The sequence below is a fragment of the Bos taurus genome, chromosome 2 (genome assembly GCF_002263795.3).
Source record: "Bos taurus isolate L1 Dominette 01449 registration number 42190680 breed Hereford chromosome 2, ARS-UCD2.0, whole genome shotgun sequence".
In the NCBI taxonomy this organism is placed as follows: domain Eukaryota; kingdom Metazoa; phylum Chordata; class Mammalia; order Artiodactyla; family Bovidae; genus Bos; species Bos taurus.
Window position 1 is genome coordinate 71694935 of NC_037329.1, and position 18264 is coordinate 71713198.

An 18264-nucleotide genomic window follows, 5' to 3' on the forward strand; every position below is an offset into this window, starting at 1 on the left:
TTTCCCTTCTTTTCCTAACTAGATCACAAGAGACTCCTGGAGATGGGCAGCCTCCAGCTTTACCACCCAAACAATCAAAGAAAAACAGTTGGAGCCAGATTCATTATTCACATTCTCAACAAGATCTGGAAAACCATGTTAATGAAACATTTGATGTTCCATCGTCTCCTGAAAAATCTACTGTAAGTAGTTTCTTCAGATACTCACATTTCTTTGAAAATGTTTAATTGTAAATGAAATTTCTTTTGTACCCTAGCCTGTTTTATCTGTAAATTATATTACAGTACTTTCTCTTTTTCATCATATGTTTACTCATAAATTGTGCCATCATATAACCCAATTGTGGAATTTTCTTTTATCATCATTTATAAAACATTGCGCTAGAAGTTAATTTTTGACAGATTTGTTGGTTTCAGTCTTGCAAAGCACATTTCCAGAACAAATGCTGATAGCCTATTAAATATCATTAATTTTATTATATAATTAAGTGCAGCAACTTTATCATTTTAATCAACCTTTTGAAATTGAATGCAGGTCTTTGGAATATATAATTGCTGTGTTCTTCAAAATATATCCATGAGATATTTTAGTACTTTGTACCAAACAAAAATGGTAAATTTTTAGAATCCCCTGATTTGTGAATTTTCATTGCTTTTTCAAGTAGATGAATCAAAGGTCAGATTGTTGTTAATAAATTTTAAGGATACATTGTGTTTATGAAGAAGTATAGGACAGACAGAAATATGGGTGTATTTCAGGAAACTTAAAGGGATATCAAGGAATAAAATGAGATACAAGGAGAGGAGGCCCCACAGGAGGTGTGGGTGATGCCAAATGGCCTGTTGGCCATTGCTCACTTACCCTCTTGTTCTTCACCCATGATCCTCCCTCACTGTCTAAAAGTGAAAAGCCAGAGGCAGCCATTTAAAGTTCTCCCACACTTACTGTACCACCACAGACACATCATAGAGATCAAAATCCTTATTCAAAATGAATGACAACTTTAGTGCTACCTGTGTGGTGATTCCTATGTATCATTCATTGGTTCATAGTTAACTGAGGTCTTTTTTTACCTACTAAGGTAGGTAGTGGGCATACAAAGATAAATCAGACATTGTCCCTGCTGTTAAATAATCTACAGTCTAGTTTGTTTTTCCACTCAAGCAAAAATTACTTATTGAATACCTGCTCTGTGCCATGCATTGTTATGGGCTCTGGGAATATAGTAGAATAAAATTTAAAAAACTCTGCCTGCAAGGAACTTATATTCTAAGGATAAGGATGAGACGAGCTGTAAACAAATTAAATAAATTTATAGCCTATTAGATAAATGCTACAGAGACAAGGCAGAAAAGGGCTAGGAAATTTCCAGAGTGGAGTATTACAGTGTGAGCCAAGGATGAGTTTGGTGATAAACTACATGGATACTTGACAAGAGAGCAGATAAGCCCAGAGGACAACAGTGCAAAGACAGGGTGTGACTGATACTGTCAGAGGACACCAAGGGGGTCAGTGTGGCCAGAGCAGAATGAGCAAACTAGAAGGAACAGGAAAGGGCCAGATCCTAAATACCCGGTCTTGTAAAGGTTTTGTCCAGTCTCTAAGTGAGATTGGAAGCAAATGGACATAACGGAGGAGAGAAGCAATGTGCTGTCACTTAGGTTTTAATGGTTTCACTCTGGCTTTTATGTTGAGAAAAAATCAAAAGCAGGGTGGCAGTAGAGAAACTGGCCATGAGGTGTCATCCTGTTAAGCAGTGGTGATTGGACCAACATGGCTGTATTCTGGGTGGAGTTTTAGAGTAGAGCTGACACAGTCTGCTGATGGACTGGTTGTAGCGTACTAGGGAGAGATAATCAAGGATAATAGGAAGATTTGGGGCCTAAACAACTAGGAGGATGAAGTTGCCATTTGCTGGGACGTGAAAGGTTCCAGGTAGAACAGGTGTGGGGGGGAATATCGGGAGCTCGATAGGGGCACAATGATATGTCTACTAGGAATCCATTTAGAGACATGATTCTGGAGTTGAAGGGAGGGATTGAAGCTGAAGTTATAATGTTGAGAGTTGATGGCATGTAGACAGAATATTTAAAACCATGAGACAGTAAGTGTAGAGTATGCAGATTACCGTAATAAGAGATTCTGAAATTTTAGTCCTCCAAGCTATAAACATGAGGGAGATGGAAAGCAAGGGAAACTGAAAAGATGCAGACAAAATGGTAGGAAAGAAAACTAGCCAGCTAGCTGATGAGAAGAAGGTCACGGAGAGAGTAATCACCTGTGTCGGATGCTACTGGTGCATTGAGGAGGATGAGTTCTGTAATTAGAAGTGACTTTAGGGAATTCACAAGTATATAAATACAACTAATTCAGCTGTGGATTTAAGGGAAGATTTCCCAGAAATGATCATCTCAGACCTGTGTCTTGAAGGATAAGAAAGAATTAGCCAGATACTTACCTTAAAGAATAGGCATAAAACATTTAGTGAAAGAAGCCTGCTACAAATGACCATATATTGTGTAATTCTACATACATGAAACGTTCAGAATAGTCAAGTATGTATATATAGAGGGAGAGAAAATAGATGAGGGGTTGAATAGGACTTGGGGGATGGGGGCAAGCAGAGGGGTAGTGACTGATGATGGACACAGGGTTTCTTTGGGGGATGAGGAAAAGGTTCTAAAGTTAAATAGTAGGGGTGTTGGTACAATTTTGTCACTGTAGCAGAAATTTTTGAATTATACTTTCTGAATGGGTGAAGTGTAGTAAATTGTGTCTCAATGAAGCTGTTTTTAAAAAGCAGAGGGAATCATGAATTCATGTAAAACTTACAAATACTTGCTCTGTGCAAAGCTTTGAGCCAGGTTCTAGGGACACTGTGGTTAATTAATTAGGTAATTAATAAAGGCCCTGTTACTCTGGCGCCTATAGTCCAGTATACAGTGGTAAGGCAAGAGAGAAATTTGAATTATGATTCTTTATACACTTTAGATAATATCAACATACACAAAGCATGCTTCCTGTATATCTGAAAGTAAGTAGCCTATAAATGAAGAGAATGATGAGTCATCTATTTTTGTCTTTTTAAGCCTAACGGTGGTATTCCACATGATAATCTCGTTCTAATCAGAATGAAACCTGATGAAAATGGGAGGTTTGGATTCAATGTAAAGGTAACTTAGAATTTGTATTGCACTTATCTTTTAAATAAGGTGTTTCTATATCTGTTATGCTGACTAATGCTTGATTTACTCTAATGTGAAGGGAGGATGTGACCAGAAGATGCCTGTGATCGTGTCCCGAGTTGCGCCAGGAACCCCTGTGAGTTCAACAGCCTTCTCAGTGATCCTAGCTTCAAAAATACATACTTATTTTCTTGGTATAAATAAAACAATGAAATGAATCATTTAATTTGTCAAGTATCACATGTTGTTTGCTGAATCTCCTAAATTGCTGAGAAGTTAATTTTTATTTCTTCCCTATCTTCTAGAACAGTTTTTCAAATACTTGTTTTTACAAAGACTCTAGATTCTATCAAAATAACCCCTCTAAATAGCAAAATGTAGACAGAGGTATAGTTTGTTTGCTTTTTCATTGACTTCTTTTTTCATTTAGAATCATTTATTTACATTATATTTGTCTACTTTCTGTTTAAAATATTTATTTGAAACTCTTTATTGTGAACATGCTAAGCAAAAGTAAAGAAAATACTGTATGTACCCATGATGATGAAAACCCCCCTGCCCCCCTGCCCTTTCTTTCAGCTTCAGCACTCATAAACTTTCTGCTTGTGAATCATAAGGACAATTCTTAATAAATTGTGGATACATCATTTTTATTGCTCATTATATAGTAAATACTGCTTTCAGATTCCCGTTTCTGTTGTTTATTCTGTTTAACTGCATTTTTCTTAAAAAACTTTGAGTCAGTACCCATTATCATTTAACTGTCTCTGTCCTGGGAAAGGTAGGAACCTGCAGCCTGAGAGAAAGAGACCAGTTATGGGATTTTGGTGCTTTGCAGCAACCTCAAAGTTGATTTGAAGATCACAGTCAAGATTGATCAAGGATATCATGATATATAGTTTTGGTTCTGGTTTTTAAGAACTTGTTGATTGCAAATAACAGAGTACTTGTGAAATTTTTGTTGTTGTTAAGTTGTGTCTGAGTCTTTGTGACCCCGTGGCCTACAGCACACTGTGAGCCTATGGACTGCAGCACTCCCTGTCCTTCACTGTGTCCTAGAGTCTGCTCAGATTCATGTCCATTGAGTCGGTGATCCTGTCTAACCATCTCATCCTCTGTCACCCCCTTCTCCTCTTTAATTGTTCCCAGCATCAGGGTCCTTTCCAGTGAGTCGGCTCTTTGCGTCAGGTGGCCAAAGTATTGGAGCTTCAGCATCAGTCCTTTCAATAAATATTCAGGGTTGATTTCCTTTAGGATTGACTGGTTTGATCGCCTTACAGTTCAAGGGACTCTCAAAAGTAATCTCCAGCACCATAATTTGAAAGTATCAATTCTTTGGTGATTCCAAAATCTCTACTGAGTAGAAATTGTGTAGCAGCCTTCTTTATGATTCAACTCTCATATCCATACGTGACTATTGAAAAAAACCATAGCTTTGACTATGTGGACCTTTATCAGCAAACTGATGTCTAGGGTTTTGAATACACCATCTAGGGTGTACACCATCTAGGGTTTGTCATAGCTTTCCTTCCAAGGAGCAGGTATCTTTTAATTTTATGGCTGCAGTAATTTTGGAGCCCAAGAAAATAAAGTCTGTCACTGCATACCCCTGGCTTAATTATAAATACAAAATTTTTCGTACAGCTGTAGAGGTGTATCACAAAACCCCAAGACAGGAATATAATCAGACTTCTAGAAAGAATTTTACAAATCATCAGAACTACTTTTCATGTCCATTTCTTTTTTTGTGAATTTTTCTTTCTCGGTGTAAACCGGTCTGTACTGGAATCAGCTTAATCTCTCAAGCTACAATAAAATACATTCTAAATGAAAAGTGTACTTAGTAGCAGCTTCAAGCCAAGTTCCTGTAACATTAGCACCACAGACACACTCTTTGTTTAGATATGATGGTGACTCCAAAATTTCAACTAAATAGAAACTGTGTAGCTGCCACTATTATGTCCCTCAGTTCTTTTGAAGGGATGTGCCTACCAGCAACTTCTGGGTTTGTATTTTATGTAACCAGCTCAGCACCCCAGAGTCATTAGACTCCTCACTCTAAATTATAGACTCAGAGGAAGCAAAACCTCATAGATTCAGCTTGGATCAAATGTCCTGTTTTAAACAAATCCCTTGTGATCAGAAGTGACAAGACAGGGATGTGATGTATAAAATAAACTTACTACACATGTGAAAGATAAGGGAAGTAGTCCAAAATTATTTGTTTAGTATGTATAGGAAAATATGTATTGGGGGACAGGGCTACTGCAAGATGAGGTGAGAGGTGGCTGTATTCTCATTTATCAAGTAGAAAGATAATGTCTAAAATAAAAACTAAAAAATGAAATTGCAAAGTTACATAGTGATACTAAGGTAAATACAAAAGCTGTAGCTAAAATGTTGAAACTAGTTGCCTCAAATGAGGTGGTGGGGGGATGAGGGGAGCATAGGGAAGAATGCAGAAAATGGTTTCTTGTCCTAATAATCTTACAGACCAAGTCAGCTTTTTAAACTGTGCAATGTATAGCTTTCCCCAGTACAAAAGTTTTAACTAAAAGTCAAATATATGTCTTTTGACCTGATAATTCTACTTTTAAAAATTACCTCTTATGAAACAGAACATAGGATACACAACAATGTTCATTGTAGTTTGTGAAAATTAAAATTGGAGGGAAGATCAAAATGTACATCATTAGAGCTGACTAAATAAATTATGCTTTGGTTTGCGGCTATTGAAATAATAGATGATGTAGTATTATGTAAGTATGGAAAGGTTTTCGTAAGATAGTATTTTGAAAAATATTTTACAATGGAATACTACTCAGCTATAAAAAGAATGAAATAATGCTATTTGCAGCAATGTGAATGGACCTAGAGATTATCAAACTGAGTGAAGTCAATCAGACAGAAAAAGACAAATATTATATGGTATTATTTATATGTAGAATCTAAAGATAATACAAATAAATTTATTTATAAAACAGAGACAGACTCAGAGACATAAAAAGGAAACTTATGGTTACCAAAGAGGGAAGAGGCTAGGAGGGGTGAGTTAGGAGTTCAGGATTAACAGATACACACCACGTATATAAATGGTTAAGTAGCAAGGATTTACTTTCATTGCACAGGGAACTATATTCAATGTCTTGTAATAACCTGTAATGGAAAAGAACTGAAAGACATACCTGTATTAATATGTATAACTGAATCACTTACCTGTACTTCTGAGACTAACACAATATTGTAAATCAACTAAATGAAAATACATATTATAATTTCATATGTGTTTTATCCAGTTTTTTTAATTGAGTTATGTTTTAAAAATCTGGAAACATGCTGAAATCATTAACAGTATTTCACTGTGGTGGTGGAATTACTGATATTTATCTCTTGCTTCCTTTTTTTAATTGTCTGAATCATGATGGTGAGCATGTATTGCCCTTACAATTAGGAAAGAAATCTTTTTTTATTTGTATGCCAGGTAAAGTCATAAAACAAATATTGATTTTTTCTGAGCAGTGAACGTGGATAGTTTGCAATTCAGTCAAGGATGTTCAGGGAGCACTCTATAGACAGGTTAATTTCCAAACAGAACTGTATAATTCTAAATTTTTTTTAGGCTATACAGATTACTATATTGGTAATTTTTCCTTTCTGCCAGAACGATGTTCTGTAAATAGTGGCTGACTTTAGAATCAGTTAAATAAATAACAAAATAAATATTATTAACTTAGAGACCATTACAGTGTTTAGAAACCTCATTTTAGGTGATTGGTAGAAAAGGGCAGTGTTTAAAATAGTTTAATGTCATTTTCTCTATTGGACACCTTTTGAAACAGAGTAATTTTCAAGTTATTTCCAAGCCTGGCGTGCTGCAGTCCATGGGTTTGCAAAGAGTCAAACATGACTTCGTGACTGAACAACAGCAATTTCCAAAGTCGTGTATTTCTTCCTGTCTGATCATATTCAAGCCAATAGCTGTTGTCCCAGCAAAATTCATCTGATGTAGACTCCAAATCAGAATGAAATGCAAGTAAGAAATTATACCTGACAAAGAGCAGAAGATGATTAAGTGTAAGAGGGTTCCTTTCAGTTATAATAGGTAACTAGTAGTGTGCTATAACATGCCGAGAAATAGAGAAAGAGCACCTCAAGGGAATGGTCTGAACCTTAATTTTGAATTTTCCCGGTTTTAATTCTTTACATTGAAATATCTCATTTTTTAAATTTTACAACTATGCATAATTAAAATAGATACCTGTTCCATTTTCAGAATTTCAGGTGTCTAAAATCACACATTTCATAAGCAGCAGTGGAAGAACCTGACTTCTGGATCAGTGCTCTTTCTATTAATGACAGTACCTTGTTGGATTTCGTTGACTTTGTGTTATATAGTGAGTTTAGTCCTGCTTCCATCTTTCAAGCCTTTGCCACAGCCCTTTCTGTAAGGCCCAGCCCCATCATCCTGCAAACTTAATTCTGTTGTATTCTCATTACTGTATTCCTGGAACAGGCTGTCCATATTTCTGTTGGTTTCTTTTACCTTATTTACTTGTTTGTTTTCGCACAGTGGTGCAGGGCTATAAATATAACCATATGGCCTGAACCCGTACTGAGTCAGTGGGGAAAATTGTGTTTTTTTCCATGACCTTTAAATTTTTTATCAAAACGTTAAAATTTCTGATGCTTTCTTTTTTAAACGTATTGGGAAATGAAGAAATAATAAACTAATACTGATTTATTATCCTGTAATTCAGAACATTAGAAACATTGAGAATCAAAGTATTTTATTTCTTTGTGAAAACTTACCAAAGGTAATTTGTGAACAGTGCTTTTCTTTTTCTTGTCATATACCCTAAATTACAGGGTGAGCGTTTTTCCTTATTTATCTCAACAAATAGTGATAATTCTATCTAAGTTTGGATCCCACTTCCCCTTGCCCTTTGCACTTTCAGTGATATGAAATATCTTCCAGGACTTCCTGGATTGAGTTTTTGTTTTTTAAAGATCTGTCCATTTTTATTTCCTCTCAATTTTTTATTTTTATTTTTTGCCACACTGTGGCATGTGGGATGGTATTTTCCTGACCAGGGATAGAACCTACACCCCCTGCATTGGATGTGTGGAGTCTTAACCACTGGACCGCCAGGGAAGTCCCAAGAAGTTTCTTGCCAGCATCACTTCCTTGGACATCTTCATCCTTCTTGTCACAGCCACTTTCATCATTTGTGAAAGTTCATCTTCTCTAAATAAGTTCTTCTCTCTAATAAGTTCATCTTCTCTAAATTCCTTTCTCTGCATATCTAGGGTCTCTCAAACAATAGAAATGTTGATATTTACATAGTCAGTTACTTCTATAACTCCATTTATGTTCACTTTGAATTTCACCTTCAGCACTGTCCCTTTTTGTTTCTTTGCTGCTCTCGTAACTTTTTGGCCAGTTACTCCTTACTCAAAATGGGTTTATCTTTGGGAGACAAGGAGACCACACAAGTACCTGCTTTGCTATCTCCATATGAACTGAGTAACTGATGCATAACAACAAGCCATCAGTACATTTGGAAAGAAGGGATGTGATTGGTCATTGATCATGCTGCATATTTATGATTTATATAGTGATTTTTGGACTGTCGGGCTAACAGCGAGTTTTGAATTTTATGCAGTTACTTGTAATTTATGCAGTAACTGAAATTCGCACCATGTTAGGAGTTTGGTGTTATTTAACTCAACTGTGCAACTGAAATTTGTATGTATCTGGACAGTGCAAAGTGAGAGCTACCTTGATCTATGCACTTGAGAGCATTAGTCTTACTTGTATGTCTGGAATTGTACTAGGGCATCAGGGGGAAAATTATTAATAAAGAAGGAAAAAAAGGATGTCTTTATAGGAAAGTGAGTTTTGTTTTTAATTTCTTATTGTTTGCACTGAGTTTTCATTGCTGCATGCAGGCTTTCTCTAGTTGCTGCAAGCAGGGGCTACTCTAGTTGTACATGGGCTTCTCATTTTGGTGGCTTCTCTGGTTGCGGAGCACAGGCTCTGGAGCACAGACTCAGTAGTTGTGGTGCCCAGGCTTAGCTGCCCCATCTTCCTGGACCAGGGATTGAACCTGTGTCCCCTGCATTGGCAGATGAATTGTTCACCACTGGACCACCAGGGAGGTCTGAAAGTGAGTTTTCTATTTCTGTTTTTTTAATAGATGAGTGAATGGATAGATGATTTCAGTATGTAATTTTATTTCTGCTCTGGAGTCTATAAAAGTAAATTGCTGTTCCTTACTTCCAGAAAGCTACATGTGAATTTGAAACCTTCTTTGCATCCCTTGACAGGCTGACCTGTGTGTCCCTCGATTGAATGAAGGGGACCAAGTGGTACTGATCAACGGTCAGGACATTGCAGAGCACACCCACGACCAGGTGGTCTTGCTGATCAAAGCGAGCTGTGAGAGACATTCTGGGGAGTTGGTCCTTCTAGTTCGTCCTAACGGTGGGTACTCTATGATTTACTGCATGTTTTTAATGATTCCCTCATGTTTATTACTAGACACAGCAGCTAGAGTGGACTTCTTAGAACTTGGTCACACCAGACTGACCTGTGGCTTCCATTCAGAGAGGTGGTTGTTTAGTCGCTAAGTCATGCCCAATTCTTTTGAGACCCCATGGACTGTAGCCCACCAGGCTCCTTTGTTCATGGGATTTTCTAGGCAAGAATATTGGAGTGGTTTGCCATTTCCTTCTCCAGGGGATCTTCCCAGCCCAGGAATCGAACCCATGTTTCCTGAATTGGTAGGTGGATTTTTTTTAACCACTGAGCCACCAGAGAACTGTTCACATGTAGAGTCAAATGCAAATTTTCAGCCACCTTGCCTGCCCCTCTGCCTTCCTCACTCTCTTGTTGTCTGTAATGGCCTTCTTGGTGGTCCTTCTGCTTAAAGCACTCCTCTTGACGTTTGTACAGTGTATACCTTCACATCGTTCAGGGCTCTGCTGAGATGTCAGCCTCAGGAAGTTCTCTCCAGACCACCATGACTGAAATTGCCTCTCTCACCCCCAAGGTGCTCAAGGAGTCCTAGGTACTCAGATATACTTGCTGTTCCACCTGTAGAAAACCAACAAGCTAGAGTTTAGTTTCCATGACAGCCTCAAGAATATCCTGCCATGTGTGGAGTGCTCAGTGGCTCCTGAAGCAGTTCATTCCCCCTGTGGACAGTGTGAAATTATTAATTGACCTAAAAGTCCATCTTCCTTCAATCCCAGTGTTTCTAGTGCTGTCTCTTTGTGCTATGCAGTATGCAGACTAAACATAATACAGATAAGTTCAATCCCTCATCAGTGTTTTGCAGTGAGTTTTACTAGAAGCTGTCCTTTTTTTTTCTTTTCCAGTTATACAATCCCAGGTCCTTCAACCTGTGTTCATAATGGCATAGTTTCAAGTTTCCTCAACATTAATCATTCTCCTCTGAGAAAAAATTCTTAAGTGCCTGTACTATCTAGTGTTAGACATATTCTTCTAGTTTTGTTCTGAACAGTTTATTGTTAATCATAGTTTTAGTCAGAAGAGTAATTATTGGTTAATGTCACATTGTTAGTTGCTGACTACATACTATAAGGAGCAAAATGTAATTAGAAATATCTACTCCCCTACACACCCATTTTGCCTCTTGGGTACAGACATTTTCATTTTACCTTCTCTACAGGCAGACCTTGGAGATATTGCAGTTTCAGTTCCAGACCATCACAATAAATATCACAGTAAATAAATAAAATACTACAGTAAAGCAAGTCACATATTTTTTTTATTTCTCAGTACATATAAAAGTTTTGTTGATACTATGCTGTAGTCTGTTAAGTATGTAATGTACATACCTTAATTTAAAAATACTTTATTGCTAAAAATTGCTATCATCATCTGAACCTTCAGGGAGTCATAATCTTTTTTGAAATACTAAATCAAAGATCATTGATCATAGAGCACTATAACAAATATAATAAAAACAAAAAGTTTGAAATTTATTGGGAGAATTACAAAAATATGAGAGACATAAAGTAACAAATGCTGCTTGAAAAGTGATACCAGTAGGCTTGCTCAACACAGAATTGCCATACACCTTCAATTTGTTTTAAAAAAAAAAAAAAATTAGCTTTCTAGGAAAATTTAGAAGACTTCAACAGAATGTTACATTTTTGACTTTTAAAGGAACTCATTTATTTAGATTGGATATTTTTAGGCATTTTCTGTCACATAAAGCAACTTAATTTTCATACTAAGAGTTGTCTCTGAATTTGATTATTTTTTTCAATTTTCTCTTGATAACAGATCCTGGAGAACTTAATAATCATATTAGCTAATAATTCTTAAATGCTTTCCATAGACCTGGCTCTTTCATACCTTCTCATTTAATGTTTACAGCCATCCAGTGAGACAAGTGAATTAACATCGTATTATAGTTGAAGACATTTATTCACGAAGACGTTCATTACCTGCTTGCAAATTCATGACTAGTACAGAGAGAGAATATGAACAAAAGTCTATATAATGGAAAAGGCATGGTCATTTTGCAACTCCAAGTTACTCCATTTATACTTTAGGAGAGGAACCCACCTGGTACCTACTTCTTTTGGCAAATATCTTTCTAATACTGTTTTATCATTAAAATCTGGACCAGGATTCACTTTCAATGCAGGTGTCATATCCATTTTTAAAAAAAAAATAATGTATAATCAAAAATTTAAATTATGTTTGTCAAAAATATCAGAAAAGGACTTCCCTGGTGGTCTACTGGTTAAGAGTCTGCCTGCCAGTGCAGGGGCCATGGGTTGAATCCCTGGTCCGAAAGATTCCACATGCTGCAGAGCAACTAAGCCCATGTGCCACAGCCACTGAGCCTGCGCTCTAGAGCCTGAGAGCTTAGAACTCATGCTCTGCAACAGGAGAAGCCACTGCAGTGAGAACCCTATGCACCACAACCAGAGAGAGCCCACAGGCATCAATGAAGACCCAGCACAGCCGTAATCAATTAATTAGTTAAAAATATCAGAAAATAAGAGCTTGTTTTTCCTGGTCTTTTCCTCTTTAAATCTTATTTCTTCTTAGACAAAACGCATTCATATCTTTTTGTCTTTGCATTCTTCATTTCAGAAATCTGTTCTTCTCAAAAATGCATTTGTATCTGAGCGGGAACAAAGCCTCTTAAAGGCAGGAGCTTGACTCTGTCCTTTAGAAGGTTCTGTCCTTCTTCAGCTCTGCTGCCCCCATGGGGGTCAGGATTCTGCAGGACCAAGGGTGCATGCAAGCCAGCACCTATGGCCTCTCCTTCCTTTCTAGACCACTTTTTTCAACTCTCAGTTCTCTGACCAAATAGCTCTGAGCCTGCTTCCTGGGTTTTTGTGGCCAGTTTTCCCAGGTCCGTTCTCCCAAGGGTTGGTGACAGGATATAGGCCAATAAGGTATCATAAGAAGCAGTTTCCACAGGAGTGTAGACTGAGCTTCTGTGTGGACTGAGATGTTGTTCATGGTATGTTTATAGGCCCCTGAATTACAGAGTGAAGCTGAGGGTGGAAAGAAGAGGAGGGCAGGCTGAGACTGGGCTAAGGATTACAGCCTAGAGTTTGGCTCTCCTCACTCCCATGACTATGAATTCTGGCCTAGAATTCTCCTTGGAAATTTGGTTTCCTGGGACTTCCCAGTGGTCCAGTGGTTAGAACGCCACACTCCCAAGGCAGAAGAGGGCCTGGTTTCCATCCCTGGTCAGGGAACTAGATCCCAAGTGCCTTACTTGTGCAGCCAAATAAAGAAATATATTAAAAAATAAAAAAAACTAGTCCTCTAAGTTGTTTAATAAATATGTCGAAAAACAACAATAGAACATATTTAGTGTAGCATTCTGTTCAGTTCATGTGTAACTCTTCCTGTCTACATGTGTGGTGGATAGGTCTCCATTGGTGCTGTTGCCCAAGATTCTACAGATTAAGGACAGATATGTTCAGAGCAGATCTTCTTGACATTCCTCTTTTTCTTACTGTCTCTGCAAGTTGCAGACATTTTCAGCAATAATGGCCAAGAACCCTTCTTTTCCCCAGAGGTACTTTTTCAACTCTACAACATTCTTGGCCCATATACAGTGACCCCAGACTCAGATCTGATGAGTGACAAATAAGTGAATATTTTTTTCACTTTAAATTAAATAATATCTGATAAATTCCTTTTGCCAGTTCATTAAGGTTTCCATATTGGTTTTGTGTTTGTAGCTGTGTATGATGTAGTGGAAGAAAAGCTAGAAAATGAGCCAGACTTCCAGTACATTCCTGAGAAAGCCCCTCTCGACAGTGTCCAACAGGATGACCACTCCCTGCGAGAGTCGATGATCCAGCTGGCTGAGGGCCTTATCACAGGAACAGTACTGACACAGTTTGATGTAAGTAACATGATATAGAAAAGGTGTTTGCCCATATTTTTTTATTAATTTCATGACTTCTTAACTGCCTAATCTAGTATCAGTTATAATGTATTAATAAAATATTACTGAGAAATATTGGCAAAAAGAGCTGTAAAGTGTAAAGTTTTAAAAATTACTCCCCAAATTCTAGCTGTGGTTTCACTAATAGGTATCAGTTTAAAAGAGGGAGAAAATATTTTATAGGTCTATGTCATCAAACAACATTTTTTTCTATAATTAAATAGCTGTTTTTATGAAAGGCTGCAGATGAAGATAGACTATTATAGACTTAAAAATCCTGAATTAAAGAATAGTTTATGTGCCTTGTCATATTTAATCCTTCTCTAATTTTTTTCAACATAGTTAGCCATCATTAATATCTGTTGCTCTGGAGTATATGTTATAGGTAAATGATGATAAAATATTTAGGGCACATCAGTTTTCCTTTTAAACACCTCTAAATGAACGCTACCTAAATGGGAAGAAAAATCTAACAAAGAGTGGATATATGTTAAAAAAGAAATAAAGGAGTACCTTTAAATATAAAATAAATGAAATAAATATTTCCTATAGATTTGCTATTTAAAACTTCAGGTACTCTTTCTGTAAGCAAAATTGTTTTTACATGTTTTACCATTTTTCAAAATGTTTATAATTCAAATTAGAAATTTTGCAGAATTCAGCTTTGCAAACCTGGTTTAATACTTTACTAACCTAAGATACATCATTGTATAGATGAGGTATTCCAAGGTAAAAACCCATTTCTTGATAGCATAGAATCAAGTCTAAAAAAGTAAAAACTCTCGATGGCTTTCTGAACCTGTCTTGTACTTTCTTTTTTTAGCAACTATATCGGAAAAAGCCTGGAATGACAATGTGTTGTGCCAAATTACCTCAGAACATTTCCAAAAATAGATACAGAGATATTTCGCCTTGTAAGTATCTATTCTCTTTGTGTGTTAAGTTTAATCTTCTTAACATAACTTTATTAAAATATTCTTTCTTTTAAATTTTTTCAGATGATGCTACACGGGTCATTTTAAAGGGTAATGAAGACTATATCAATGCAAATTATATAAATGTAAGTTTTTTTTTTTAATTATACCTTTGTCGTTTATAATAAGAGGGGCTGATCTAAACTTTGAGGTTTGTTCTCGAATCCATAATTAATGAGGATCAACTTTACTTTGTACCTCTGATGAGGACTTTTTTTAAAAGTTGATTTGTTTCTTAATTGAAGGATAATTGCTTTACAGAATTTTGTTGTTTTCTGTCAAACCTCAACATGAATCAGCTGTAAGTATTATACATATGTCCCCTCCCTCTCGAACCTCCCTCCCATCTCTCTCCCCATCCCACCCCTCTAGGTTGATACAGAGCCCCTGTTTGAGATCCATGAGTCATACAGCAAGTTCCCATTGGCTATCTATTTTACATATGGTAATGTAAGTTTCCATGTTTCTCTCTCCATACATCTCACCCTCTTCTAATCCACTCCCCGTGTCCATAAATCTGTTCTCTATATCTCTTTCTTCAGAAATAAATTAACCGGTACCATCTTTCTAGATTTCATATATATGTGTTAGTATACGATGTTTATCTTTCTGTCTCTGACTTAATTTCACACTGTATAATAGACTGTAGGTTCATCCACTTCATTAGAACTGATTTGAATGTGATCCTTTTTATGGCTGAGTAATATTCCATTGTATATACGTACCACAGCTTCTTTGTCCAGTCATCTGTCGATGGACATATAGGTTGCTTCCATGTTCTAGCTATTGTAAATAGTGCTGCAGTGAATATTGGGGTACATGTGTCTTTTTCAGTTTTGGTTTCCTCAGGGTATATGCCTAGGAGTGGGATTGCTGGGTCACATGGTGGTTTTATTCCTAGAATTTTAAGGAATATCCATACCATCTTCCACTGTGGCTGTATCAATTTACATTCCCACCAACCGTGCAAGAGGGTTCCCTTTTCTCTGCACCCTCTCCAGCATTTATTATTTGTAGACTTTTTGATAATGACTGATTACAGAATAATGACCTATAGCTTGCAAGGAACATTACTTATTACATGGTGTGTGCACTGAAGAACCTTTCAAAAATCCCCCAAATTCTGAATTCCAATGCATATATGAACCCGTGATTTCTGATAAAGGCTACATATGTGTATATGGTATTATCAAATTTTCTGATATTTCAATCTAGTAGGTAAAAAATGGTAATTTCTTACAGTTTGATTTGTATTTTTTGTGAATAATTTAAGTGCTTGTTGTTATTATTGTTCAAAGTGTTAACAACAGTATGGTGAGTGAGGTGAAAGTCAAAGTCGCTCAGTCATGTCTGACTCTTTGCGACCCCATGGATTATATACAGTCCATAAAACTTTCCAGGCCAGAAGACTAGAGTGGGTAGCCGTTCCCTTCTCCAGGGATGTTCCCAACCCAGAGATCGAATCCAAGTTTCCCACATTGGAGGCAGATTCTTTACCAGCAGAGCCACCAGGGAAGCCCAGAAATAAACACATGCACCTTTTGAATTCAGTGTTTAAAATGTAATAGGATGATAGTTTATCTTCCCCAAATAGTTACAGTCTTAACTTCTGAAAATAATGAATTTAAAATACTTGCCAATCTTTTCATGTTATATGTATATTATATATAATTATATGCATATTACATAATATACAAACACATATGTAATATGAAAAATCTAAACTAAAGCAAATGGCAGAATTTTTGCTCCTCACAAAATTTACTAATAAGCTGTTTAGAGACATTTTTTTTCTTTTCCATTTTAACTTAAAAGATATCGAATATATTCCCTGTGCTTTATAGTAGAACCTTGTTGTTTATTTTTATATATAGTGTTTGTTTCCTATAGAGAGAAATATTTTTTATTTCTATACCAAGTCCCTGCCTGTGAAACAGGATTCTCTATATAGATGCTTTTAATTTCATAAGAGTACTTTGGAAAATATTTAAATTTCTGTTTCCACTAATTGAAAGATAAGTATATATAGCTACTGCACATTGCCAAGAAACTTCTTCAAATAAAATAGTTGATAGAGATTTGTTTTACTGACTCTGCAATTTATTGAGATTAATTCAGTTATCATTTAGTAGATGATTTTCCTATATTTGATCCTAAGAAAAAGTAATAATGCAAAGCAATTTTGGTTTTGTGTCTTTTTCTTTTTAGATGGAAATTCCTTCTTCTAGAATTATAAATCAGTACATTGCTTGTCAAGGGCCATTACCACACACTTGTACAGATTTTTGGCAGATGACTTGGGAACAAGGCTCCTCCATGGTTGTGATGTTGACCACACAGGTTGAACGTGGCAGAGTAAGTCATACTTGAATCTTACACATTGCTCAGACATTTTTCAAATTACGTTACATCTATAGTTAAAATATTCATATTGATTTACTCTCTTTTGTAATCTTTAAACTTCCTTTCTTATGGTGTCATGATTAAAATCATCATGGTTAAATGCTTAAAACTGCAACTAACACATACTGTGTTAAAAGAAATGTGATGTTAGCTGTTATTATTATTATTTAAATGGACTGATAATATGTTTGAATAAGTGATTTGTATTTATAATGTGTGAATAATTCATACAACTTAGCCATGAAATAACAATATCCCATTTAAAAATGGCCAAAGGATCTAAATAGATGATTCTCCAAAGAAGACATTCAAATGACCAATAAGATCATGAAAAGATACTCAGCATCATTAGTCGCCAAGGAAATGCAAGTGAAAGCTACAGTGAGATACTACTTCATAGCTAGTTGGATAGCTAAAGTAAATATGACAGAAAATAATCAATGTTGGTAATGATGTGGAGACAGTGGAACCTACTGTCGTGCTGATGGATTTGGTAAATGACGCAACTACCTTGAAGACACCCTTCATTTCTTCAAGCGGCTAAACATTGTGACTGCAGCTCAGCAATTTCACTCATAGAAATACCCAAGAGAATTAAATACATGTCCACACAAAAACTGGTGCACAGATGTTCACAGCAGCGTTATTCTTAGTAGCCCATAGGTAGAAAGAAGCGAAATGTACCAGATAAAATATGGTGTAGTCATACAGTTGAATATTATTTAGCAATAAGAAGGTATGAAAAGTGATACATGCTGCAACATGGATAAACCTAGAAAACATTATTCTAAGTAAACAAAGCCAGTCACCAAACACTGCCGGGGTCCAGCCCCGGCTGATCAAGGATATTCGAAGGAGAGACGGCTTAAGTGACCTATTCAAATGTTAATTAGAGATATAAAGAGTAATAGAATGAGGATAGCTCAGTAGGAAAATTCAGTGGATAAAAGAAGCTGAGTAGCTTGGTTTACACGGAAAATCAATATAACCCGTGACACCAGGTTAGCTCTGACCACGGAGGCCGCAGGCGCCCTCTCGAATAGCGGAAGGTGCCCCACCTTAGACACCTTCTCTAGTGGGTCTTAGAAGCCCAGGCAAATAAATGGTCGCAGAGGATATCCACGCTCCAGATGGAGACTCTGCTGGAAGTTAAGGAGTAAAATGACATGGGGAGACCAAGCATTGGTGAGCAAGGCCCGTAGCTTTATTTTCAACAGGGGCTTTTATACCCTATGTTACACATAGAGG

At 36.5% G+C, this 18264-nt stretch overlaps 1 protein-coding gene across 6 annotated transcripts in view; it reads left to right on the forward strand.

Moving 5' to 3' along the window:
- PTPN4 (protein tyrosine phosphatase non-receptor type 4) overlaps nucleotides 1-18264 on the forward strand; it is a 190545-nt gene that overhangs the window by 147748 nt on the left and 24533 nt on the right. For all 6 annotated transcript variants that reach the window (XM_025001008.2, XM_059893120.1, XM_025001011.2 and 3 more), the window contains 8 exons: nucleotides 23-182; nucleotides 3090-3173; nucleotides 3265-3321; nucleotides 9513-9669; nucleotides 13431-13597; nucleotides 14463-14553; nucleotides 14638-14699; nucleotides 16822-16968. In XM_025001008.2, coding sequence (XP_024856776.1) covers nucleotides 23-182; nucleotides 3090-3173; nucleotides 3265-3321; nucleotides 9513-9669; nucleotides 13431-13597; nucleotides 14463-14553; nucleotides 14638-14699; nucleotides 16822-16968 — 925 coding nt within the window. The remainder of the gene's footprint in view (nucleotides 1-22; nucleotides 183-3089; nucleotides 3174-3264; nucleotides 3322-9512; nucleotides 9670-13430; nucleotides 13598-14462; nucleotides 14554-14637; nucleotides 14700-16821; nucleotides 16969-18264) is intronic.